Source organism: Schistocerca gregaria, chromosome 2 (genome assembly GCF_023897955.1).
Source record: "Schistocerca gregaria isolate iqSchGreg1 chromosome 2, iqSchGreg1.2, whole genome shotgun sequence".
Taxonomy (NCBI): Eukaryota; Metazoa; Arthropoda; class Insecta; order Orthoptera; family Acrididae; genus Schistocerca; species Schistocerca gregaria.
Window position 1 is genome coordinate 382912653 of NC_064921.1, and position 12232 is coordinate 382924884.

General features: G+C 44.3%; 1 protein-coding gene across 1 annotated transcript in view; it reads left to right on the plus strand.

The window, feature by feature from the left end:
• The window catches only part of LOC126320770 (esterase FE4-like), a 77560-nt gene that overhangs the window by 41049 nt on the left and 24279 nt on the right, over positions 1 to 12232 (plus strand). The window contains exons 6-7 of the mRNA XM_049994119.1: positions 6982 to 7181; positions 8087 to 8252. Of these exons, the coding sequence (XP_049850076.1) occupies positions 6982 to 7181; positions 8087 to 8252 (366 nt within the window). The remainder of the gene's footprint in view (positions 1 to 6981; positions 7182 to 8086; positions 8253 to 12232) is intronic.

Consider the following 12232-nt stretch of genomic DNA (forward strand, 5'->3'; position numbering starts at 1 on the left):
AACTCTCACTCTAGACCACCAGGCAAATCTTTGAATTGCTGTGCCCTAGCTAGACCACTTTTCTAGAGCATCGAGCTCTGCCCACCCGACGAACGAGGAAAAGAAATCTGAGGACCGGGTGAAGGAGAAATGGTACGTGGTGGGACACTGCTCTTCTGGTTCCTCTGTTATGGCTCGTCGACCTGCAGCACTTTGCCAGCAGGTGCATTACCACCAGTGCAGTCCTCTCCTCTCCTAAAAACAAGGCTGTTACTGGGACAATACTGCCCCAATAAAAATACGAAATCCTAATTCTAATATTTTCTTGTTGCTGTTTGTGCGGCTCAGAGTGGAAGATCGATAACTTCATCATCTTCTGCTAAAGTGTACCTTGGTCGGGCCCGTGCCTTCTGCCATCCACTTTAGATATGTGCTCGAGTCTGTGGGTTTATCCAGTACACAGCCGCAGAACAATCATTGCTTCTCCCAGACTCCCTTTTTATGTCGGGAATTCCCTTTGCATTGGATGTTCAGCTGTTTGAAGCTGAATTATACACGTCAAACTCTGACTTCAGACATGGAATTCGTGAAATCTACAGACACACGAGAGATTATTTCTTTCTAAAACTTCTCGTGTTCATATTATAAAACTGAAATTACGAAGAGAAAAGAAGTATGTTTTTTATGTATTATTATCATCTATGATGAAATAAGCTCGTTATTTTATTACTTTTAATGGAGAAAAACACATAAACATAAGCAACGCTTTCAATCCTTGCAACAGATTTGTAACGTAGAGTAGGTAGTGCAACATCACAATCGACTTGAAACGACAGACTTCATCGATGGTCAGCACTACAGCAGTCTGTATCTGAACTGCTATTGTGGTGAATGAAACAGACTGACCTGTTGCCGCCGATACCAGCCGCTCCCCAGACACAAAAGGAACCACTTAGTTGAAACTTCCTGGCAGATTAAAACTGTGTGCCCGACCGAGACTAGAACTCGGGACCTTTGCAAAGGTCCCGAGTTCGAGCCTCGGTCGGGCACACAGTTTTAACCTGCCAGGAAGTTTCATGTCAGCGCAGACTCCGTTGCAGAGTGAAAATCTCTTTCTGAACCACGTAGTTGTTTACTGGTGCGGCCCAGCCTCTTCAGCGTCCGAGAGGAAGACAATGCAGGCGAAACTCGGAGGAGGGTACATCCCGCTACGCTTTGTTGGCAATGGCCCACAGTTATCAGAAGGGACCTCCTGAACAGAGTGCTTCCGGGACGAGAGAAGCAAACTGCTTCGCTGTGACAGCTGCACATGTGAGACAAACACATAAGAAGCGCTCGCCATTACGTACGCATGATATACCGAGTTGAACTTGTTTATAAACAAACCCTGACATGAAATCTTGAGGGACCGTGAGAATGATTCCTGCGAGCGTGTAAGGTAGCAGAAATTCAACGTCGTGGAACGTGGAAGTGGGGGCAAACGGGCGACCAAGTAAGCATCTCCTCTTGGCTGGCACTAATGTTTTTTCAGCCAATGATAAGACAGGATACATAACTTCAGCGCTCTGGCAGCACAGAAGAGGGGAGATGGACAACAAAACCAGGAGCATGGAGCCTGGAGAGAGGATTCTGTGGACTCATGATCTTCACTCTGTTTCTCCTGATGTGCTGGGCTTATCTTGGGCTCTTCTGAAGCTAGTCCTCCCAACTTTTGGAATTTCTTCTTGATTTTCTGATCTAGATTATGGATGTAACTTAAATTTCTGCTTGTCTCTGCAACTAAGTGCCAACGCTCTGATTATTCTCAAATTTCTGATAAGTTCCCACTTGCTCCTTGTAAATATAGCTCCCTTTCCAGAATCTGAGGATTTCACTTACTGTCCAGTGCTCATACCACAAGTACTCGACCGCTATTCTATAATTTTTGCTTAGCTCAGTCTTCTATTTCCCATCTGGTGCTACATTTGAAATTTATTTCTCAACGCCGAATAGAGTTTAGCCTCATATTCAGTAAATGCCACCTGTGTTATTCGGCTACATAAATCTTGGCCAGAGAAAGATTCCCTCGTAGCTGTGGTGGACGCAAAGACTACGGACTGACTGCCACAAGATAGCCGCCCTAATTGTGCCTGGCCCATACAAAGGAGAGACCATTCACTGTCGGCAACTGTCAACAACATTGCCGCTCAGTCTGTTCGAGACAAATAAGGGTAAGTCGCCGCATAAGCCGCACGCCACTGAATATCAACGTCCATCAGCTGGAACCTGCCTACCGTCAAATTCACACGTCGCCGTCCCTAAAGCTGATCCAGGACGTCACTAAAGTCGCCGATTCTTCAATATCCCACTTGTGCCAAGCCTGTCCAGTAAAAGCGACCCTGAAAACATTTGTTAATGACTTCCTTGTTTTCACTCATTGATTTAATACACACATCAATGAAAGTTTTGTACCACCTCGGTTCCGAGAGTTCCGCAACTTGTACAGAAAATTGGAACAGAGATCAACATTAGCATCATTTCCGCCCTTTTTATTGCTCATTAACACCACACATTGCATGTTTTACCACCAAACAGCGAGACCTTCAGAGGTGGAGGTCGGGGCTGCTCTACACACCGGTACCTCTAATACCCAGTACCACGTCCTCTTGCATTGATGCAGCCCTGTATTCGTCGTGGCATACTATCCACAAGTTCATCAAGACATTGTTGGTCCAGATTGTCCCACTCCTCAACGGTGATTCGGCGTAGATCCATCAGAGTGGTTGGTGGGTCACGTCATCCATAAACAGCCCTTTTCAATCTATCCCAAGCATGTTCGATAGGGTTCATGTCCGGAGAACGTGCAGGCCACTCTAATTAACGATGTCGTTATCCTGAATGAAGTCATTCACAAGATGTGCACGATGTGTGCACGAATTGTCATCCATGAAGACGAATGCCTCACCAGTATGCTGCCAACATGGTTGTACTGTCGATCGAGGATGGCATTCACGTATCGTACAGCCGTTACGGCTCCTACACCAGTGTCGTAGGTCGGCCCCACACAATGCCACCCCAAAATATCAGAGAACCTCCACCTTGGTGTACTCACTGGACAGTTTGTCTAAGGCGTTCAGCCTGACCTGGATGCCTCCAAACGCGTCTCCGACGATTGTCTGATTGAAGGCATATGCGACACTCATCGGTGAAGAGAACGTGATGCGAATCCTGAGCGGTCCATGCGGCATGTTGTTGGGCCCATCTGTACCACAGTGCATGGTGTCTTGGTTGCTAAGATGGACCTTGCCATGTACGTCGGGAGTGAAGTTGCGCATCACGCAGCCTATTCAGTACAGTAAGAGTCGTAACACGACGTCTTGTCGCTGCACGAAAAGCTTTCTCAATATGGTGGCGTTGCTGTCAGGTTTCCTCTGACCCATAATCCGTAGGTAGCGGTCATCCACTGCAGTAGTAGCCCTTGGGCGGCCTGAGCGAGGCATGTCATCGACAGTCCCTGTCTATCTGTATCTCCTCCATGTCTGAAAAACATCGCTTTGGTTTACTAAGATACTCCTGGACTTTACCCTTGTTGAGAACCCTTCCAGGCACAGAGTAACAATGCGGACGCGATCGAACCGCGGCATTGTCCGTCCTGGCATGGTTGAACTACAGACAACACGAGCCGTGCACCTCCTTCTTGGTGGAATGACTGGAACTGATGGGCTGTTGGAACCCCTCCGTCTAAGAGGTGCTGCTCGTGCATGGTTGTTTACATCTTTGGACGGGTTTAGTGACATCTCTGAACAAAGGGACTGTGTCTGTGATACAATATCGATAGTCAACGTCTGTCTTCAGGAGTTCTGGGAACTCAGGTGATGCAAAACTTTTTTTTTGTGTGTGTAAATCACTGTTCTTGATAACTTCTGTGTTCACCTTTCAGTGAATTCGATGCTCAATGCATGTCATCTTTACAGACAACTTTTCGTTTTATCGAGAATGATCAGACCTGGCGAGCAGGTAAAGGGAATATTAAATTTAGTCAGACTTCATTTCTCATTTTTAATTTTCAACCTTCTAACACCCAGCGGGGGAATATTTGTACGCTACCATATATTGGCAGCAAACACGGGGTTCAAAATAGTGCGAGTTATTACACTATCAAAAATTTTTGTTTCAGATAATGTAAGTAAAACACCTCCTCGCTCCAAAAATTTGAACCACAACTGCTAAGGATGATATATTAAGGATAGTATATTATGGATAATATATTAAGCCTCATGCACTATAGAACTATCCACATACTTAAAGTACACTGATGGAATAAAAAATTGCAACACAAATGTCGGGAATTTATTTCTCTAGGTAATACTCTGAAGTCAACACAAATGTCGGGAATTTATTTCTCTAGGTAATACTCTGAAGTGATTAACATCGCAAGATTACAGGTTAAAATAAGCGCTAGATAAACCCTTATAAATGTGGAATGTTGGTACATTAATAACCGGTGTAACCGCAAGAATGTTGAATTCAAGCATGCGAACATGCAAACTTTGTGTTGTACACCTGCCAGATGTCAGTTTTCGGTATGTAGTTCCGTACTTTTGTATTCGGTCAATTCAGGGACGATTAATGTTGTTTGTGTATGACGCTGATACTGTGGTCCAATGGTGTCCCATATGTGCTCGGTATTGGAGACAGATCTCGTAATCGAGTAGGCCAAGGCAACATATCAACATTCTGTAGAGCATGTTGGGTTACAATAATGGTATATGGGCGAGCGTTATCGTGTTGGAAAAAACCCACTGTAATGGTGTTCATGAATGGCAACACAACATGTCGAGTCACCAGACTGACGAACCAATTTGCAGTCAAGATGTGTGGCATAACCACGCGAGAGCTCTTACTTTCATACAAAATCGCAGGCCACCCTGTAACTCCAGGTGTATGTCCAGTGTGTAGCACGCAAACAGGTTGGACGCAGGCCCTAAACTGACCCCCTTCTAATCAACACACGGTCATCACTGGCACCGAGATAGAGCCAGCTTTCATCAGAAATCACAACAGATCTCCACCCTGCCCTCCAATGAGCTCTCGCTTGACACCACTGAAGTCGCAAATGGCGGTGGTTTTGGGTCAGCAGAATGCACCCTATAGGGCGTCCGGACGTTCATGACCATTAAGCAAAAGTGATTTACGTCCTCAAGTGACGCTGCTACCACCGCTCTTACGCTACTGATTAGAAAAGTGAGTAGTCATCATTTTTGACATGTAGTAACACGTTCACCAAACTTTCGTTTATGTCGCACATATCGTGCTTGGTGTTTTGATTTCTTTTTCCGTAATAGGTGGTGGTGGTGGTTAGTGTTTAACGTCTCGTCGACAACGGGGCCATTAGAGACGGAGCACAAGCTCGGGTTAGGGAAGGATTGGGAAGGAAATCGGCCGTGCCCTTTCAAAGGAACCATCCCGGCATTTGCCTGAAACGATTTAGGGAAATCACGGAAAACCTAAATCAGGATGGCCGGAGACGGGATTGAACCGTCGTCCTCCCGAATGCGAGTCCAGTGTACTAACCGCTGCGCCACCTCGCTCGGTTTTTCCGTAATAGTATAACCAGTTGAGTACTCGATATTGCCCAGGTATGTATTAATTCTAAACTTAGAGTAGTCCATCTCCCCCTTTACCCACTCTCTGTACATCTCCTCCTCTCCCACCTATCTGTCTATCTCCCGCTCTTCCCTTTCTCTGTCCATTTCCTCCTCCTCCACTGTCTGTTCATCTCCTCCTCCTCCCTCTCTCTGACTATTCTTCCTCCCCCGCCTCTTTTCAACTCCTCCTCTTTCCGTTTTCTATCCATCTCTTCCATTCTGCACTCTTTATCAATTTTCCTTCCCCTCTCTCTATCCAGCACCTCCCCCCACCTATCTGTGCCGATTGATGTCTGTCCATCTCCTCTCCCCCCCTTCGCTCTCTACCGTATTACGTTAATCCTAGTGAATTTCATTTTCACGCAGCTCAATGTATATGACGTCCTGTTACCTGAACTGTGTGCTGCACAGTGATAATTTTTAAGGTACATCCAGTGATGTAGGTAAATTCTGCCAGCAAAATGTGTTGCCAATACAGGCAGTAGTAAAAAAGTAATAAATTAGAACGTCGTGATTCATACGCCAATTTTACTACACGAACAGTGAAAATTTCATAAGTGATAAACTTACTTATTTTCATTATTTTGCGGGGGACGCCAGCAAGAAACAGATTGCAAAGGTCAGAAATTATGCTTAAAGTTCATTGCAAGTCTCTAAGCGCTCTCATTTTGAAATACTGGATGACTGAAGTATAGATATTCACGCGTCATGGACTGCACCGATTTTTCACTCCAACCAACCCACCATAGGTAGGTGGTTCTTATACCCACAGCGGTGATTTCCAAATACTAATTGATGTAAGTACCAACTGTGGTTGAAATCGATGGATATATTTAGGAGGATATGTGGAGCATAGATAGATAAAGAAACTTTCCCGGCAGAATAAAACTGTGTGCTGGACCGACACTCGAACTCGACACCTTTTGCCTTTCACGGGCAAGTGCTCTACGATCTTCCATATCTCCGCAACATCCTTTCATTCAGGAGTGCTAATCCTGCAAGGTTCGCAGGAGAACTTCTGTAAAGTTTGGAAGGTAGGAGACGAGGTACTGGCGGGAGCAAAGGTGTGAGGATGTGCCGTGAGTTGTGCTTGGGTAGCTCAGATGGTAGAGCACTTGCTGGCGAAAGGTAAAAGGTCCCGATTTCGAGTCTCGGTCCGGTACACAGTTTTAATCTGCCACGATAGTCTCATATCAGCGCACCCTCCACTCCAAAGTGAAAATATCATTCTGGCATAGATAAATACGTACATAGATATACACGTATATCCAATTTTTATAATATGTATATATGTATTTCATTTAAAATTGACTGCATGTTTTCGATAGCCTCATGTAACCATTTTTACTACTCACGATCTTGAATTACCTTCCAGGTCTATTTAAGAATGCAATAGCAATGAGCGGATCAGCATTGAACCCTTGGGCATTCTCTAGAAATGCAACCGATAGAGCGGTACGGTTTGCGGGAACTCTAGGATATACAGGAACAAGTTCCAGCGACCTTCTAAATTTTCTGAAAACAGTGGATGCAAACACACTAGTGCTGGACGCATCCAGTGCGTTATCTGAGGAGGTATGTATCCGGCTTGGTTGCATTTATCTACTTCAAGATTGTCGTAGCTTTATTATCTAACAATAAAATTAATTGTGTATCTGATAGGAATGACTATTTTTTAGTTTATTGGCTTTCGGAACGTGCCCGTACAACCGTCTCAGCACTCGCAATGCTGCACTACGGTTTCTTTTGACAATTCAGTGTATGCATTAGTTTAACGCCCACAGACTTGACAAAGAACAGATTCCGCCATAAAAGATATTTAACATCCACAGTATACTGTTTCATTGAAAGAGTAAAGCAGAAATTCCGTATGCTAGGTTTAGACGCATGCCATAGAGTAACTATAGCGCACATTGTTTTCTCTTGGACGGTGTCAATTTTTCTGTCTTTTCGAATTTCGTGACAGTTGTCAGTATCACCGATCACACACACACAAACTTTTCATACGCTGACCAGCATTAGGAATCATCTTTTCTGTTGAATTTTTGCCTTTTATGTATAAATATGATATGCTCGATAATTAATGGACGCACTGTATATTATGTACATGTATTTACTTTGGTTATTGCGTATCTTCTCTCTACACTGAGCAGGGACGAAGTAACGAACAAGTCACTAACACCTATTTTTCAGTATCCTCATATGATTAACATTCAAACACTAACACAAATGTATCAAACCAAGCTACAGTTCTGGGAAATAACTGATTCCACCAAGTCAATCTACTGCTGATCAAACGTGGCCAAAATTATTTCGAACGCATAGCAAACTCAGGCAGATAAATGTATTCGAATAGTTTGACTGTGCATATTTCTGTTTAAGGTTGCGTCGATGCTTTGAGCTGATGGTATGTTACAAATTAATCTTACTAATTACGTTGTAATGTCATTGAATAAAGAACAGCCAATGTTCTATGACAGGATAGCAAGACCTTGTTCGCCTGTGTGTGGGTACCCAGTGCTGAACCAGAACACGATGGTGCGTTTCTGACGGAAGAACCGTGGACTCTGGTGGCTGAAGGCCGCTACAGTCTGGTTCCTTACATGTCTGGTGTCACTGACCTCGAGCAACTGGCACAAACACAGCGTAAGTAAGATAATATCTGATCTTTCAATGCAGTTTTGAAATATGTCTTCAGTAATCATCCAACTGATGAGTTGTATTTCAGGATATTCTTGGACAGCAAATTTGTTGCATGACGAAAATTTGTTTAAAAATTACGCTCTCAAATGAGATTTTCCCTTTTTTCGGTACCGGCTCTCAGTCCAAGAATTACAAGTGCTACACGTCAGCTGTTTTATAGAAGTCTATTGTATAGTGGACTATGGAAACTAAGGAAATCACGAACATATACATAGTTTGTGCACAGGGAGAGGGGCAGTTAACTCAGAAACCTTTCACTCAATCCCAGATTTCCATCAGAATAGTTCCACGGTATAAGATCCCCTTCTCATAGCTTACGGTTTGTGATTGTGGAACTACCTGGGTAAGTAGGGTACGCATTTCAAAAGCTTATAATAAAAGCTCCGCGTGCTACTGAGGGAACTGCTTAACAGTTCTTAACATCACTCATCTGACCCCAAGAAGAAATCACTTTCGTGAGAAAAAAAATGGTTCAAATGGCTCTGAGCACTATGGGACTTAACTTCTGAGGTCATCAGTCCCCTAGAACTTAGAACTACTTACACCTAACCAACCTAAGGACATCGCACACATCCATGCCCGAAGCAGGATTTGAACCTGCGACCGTCGCGGTCGCACGGTTCCAGACTGCAGCGCCTAGAACCGCTCGGCCACTCCGGCCGGCTTTCGTGAAAAGGATTACAGTCTTGCCCACACTATATGCAGGGGAACAGCACGCCTAAATTTATATGAAATAGATGGTGGGGAAGTAAGTGAAAAAGATTAGTGGAAAATCGTGACTTCCAGCCGCTCAGTGCATTAACACTGGCGAACTTATGCCAGAAAGGGACTCGAGACCGGATGAAGCATCTCTCTAGGACGGTTACCTGAACCATCTCGGCCATCAGGACACACTTTTTGTCTGACCCAGATCCCCAATTCATCGCACGCGTGACCCTCGTCCATTGACTCACTACCAACAAATTATTGATTCCCTTATGAGTTCGTACTATATTACTGCATCCGCATTGAAACAAACGTCACTGAGTCGTTGTCACCCACTTAAGAAATATATATTACGACTTTTAATCGTTTTAATAGTCTCCATCCAAGAGTCAAGTTTACAATGGAAGTTGAAAAGGATGAAAAACTTCCTTTTCTTGGTTCACAGAAATGGAGATGGGACTTTGGGGAATAGTGTATATCGTGAACCTTCGCATACTGACATGGGAATTGGACCGACTTAAAGCCGTTTTTAAGCAAAATATTTATACTGCCCAACAAATACAGTGAGGTGTTAAAAGTCATGGGATACTGACATGAACATACACAGACGGCGGTAGTATCGCAGAGTATAAAAGGCCAGTGTATTGGCGAAACTGTCGTTTGCACTCAGGTGTTTCATGTGAAAAGGTTTCTGATCTAACCGTCGCGTGCGATGGGTTTTAACAGACTTTGAACGTGGAATGGTTGTTGGAGCTAGACGCATGTGTCGTTCCATTTCGGAAAAAGTTAGGGAATTCAATATTCCGAGATCCACAGTGGCAAAAGTGCGCCGAGAATACCAAATTTCGGGAATTACCTCTCACCACGGACAACGTAGTGGTCGACGGCGTTCTTCTAACCACCGAGAACAGCGCTGTAGGTGTGGAGTTGTCAGTGCTGACAGACAAGCAATACTGCTTGAAATAGCCGTAGAAATTAAAGTGAGACGTACGACGAACAGTGAGGCAAAATCTGGCGTTAATGGGCTATGACAGCAGATAACACTCGAGTGTCTTTGCTGCCAGCACGACATCGCCTGCAGGGCCTCTCTTTTGCTCGTGACCGTACCGGTTGGACCTTAGACGATCGCAAAACCGTGACCTGTCAGATGAGTCCTGACTTCATTTTGTAAGAGCTTATGATAGGATTCTAGGATAACGCAGACCCCACGAAGACATGGATCCAGGTCGTTTACAAGGCAATGCGCTTCATGATGGTGTGGGCTGTGTTTACATGGAATGGACTGGGTTCTTCTTGTCCAATTGAACCGACCATTGACTAGAAATGATATTCTGCTACTTGGAGATCATCTGCATTCATTAAACAACGGGATTTTTATGGATGATTATGCGCCATGTCGCCGGGCTGCAGCTGTTCGCGACTGGTTTGAAGAACATTCTGGACATTTCGAGCGAATGATTTGCCTACCCAGATCACCTGACATTAATCTCATTGAACATTAATAGGAAGTAATCTAGAGGTCGTGCACAAAAATCGTGCAGCGGCATCACTTTCACAATTATGGAGGCAGCATGACACAATATTTCTGCAGAGGACTGTGAAAGACATGTTACGTCGATGCCATGTCGCATTGCTCCACCACGCCAGGTAAAAGGAGGTCCGACGCCATATTAAAAGATATCTGGTGCGTTTGCCACCTCAGTGTATGTCGCGCTCTTCACGCTGAACTGCGGTTAAAAGCGTCAGAGGATGCTTAAAGATCTGTTGTTTTTTTTTTTTTTACATTTAGCTGGTAGCATTTCTTTGAAAATTTCAAGAATTATAATGAGACATGACATGAAAAGTGTATTTATGCCACTGACCAACATTGGAGCACGTATTGGACCAGTAAAGAATGTGTTGCCACTGAGGAGACTGGGCGTCTACAAAATTCCTTGTCATTGTGGGATGGCTTATATTGGCCAAACTGTCCGTACACCACTGTCACATTCATTTATTTCAGTCAACGAAATCCACAGTGGCAGAACACTTTCTTAATGAGGGACATAAGATGTTGTATAATGAGACGCAAATGATCACTGCTTCCCGTTGCTGGCAATGTGTTCCAAGGGAATCTACTGAAATTCAATTATCTCATTATATTATTATTAGGAATATAGATTTCCCCGTAAGTAAGATGCGGAATCCGATTTCATCTTCTATTAAACAGCGGTCTACATTTCGAGCAGTGGATTCTTTTAATTAGTGTTCTGCTAACGATGTGTGGTTTAGCTCATTTCTCCCACCAGTGCATTGGTACTTCACTTGTGAGCCGCGCGGAGTGGCTGCTCAGTTTGAGGAGCCACGTCACGGATTGCGCGACCCCTCCCGCCGGAGGTTCGAGTCCTCCCTCGGGCATGGGTGTGTGTGTTGTCCTCAGAGTAAGTTAAGTTAGTTTAAGTAGTGTGTAAGTGTAGGAGCCGATGACCTCAACAGTTTGGTCCCTTAGAATTCACACGTACACCACTTGCGCTTCAGTGCAGCAGCGCTGCTGCTAATGCACGAGCGATGAGCAGGTTGTGGTGTACAAAGGAGCTGCCGATTCTGTTGGAAACAGTTCCGGCGAGATTCTGCATCAGCATACTCACCTAAATACGACGACCAGTTGGTCCATTGAAATATTATGTCAAGGTGAGAACATAATCCGGCTGCACATCCAAGCAGAATACTATACGTTGAGTATTGTTGGCAGTTAAGAAGAACGCTTAGGATTTGGACTTTAAAGTGCCTGTGCACGACTGTCTCCTACTGACTTCAAGCGAGCTGTGCTATGAAGTCTTAGGTCGTTCCTTGTCCACGGCAGCCTATGAAGTAAAGATCCCAGACGACGATAGGAACACAAGACGTGCTACAGCGGCCGCCACAGCAGTGTCTGACTGCCGAAGTCCGGAAACTCGGCCTGGACAACGTAGCATTTCCCCAGTTTATGGTTAATTACTCCAGTGACTTGTTATAAACTGCTCCTCTCTTTGTTGCACAGTATTTTTTCCCGTTTAGTTTTGTTGTGCTATGTACAGTTTTCGTCTTTATTTTTCTCGTCAAATACTTTTTTTACTATCGATTAGGCGTCCCCTTCAGCAATTTTATCTCTGCTGCCGTCTCAATTTCAGTTGTTTTAAAATAAATAACAAGTGTTGGTGTAATACAATTTTTCTTCACGAAGTATAAGCTGAGCTGAA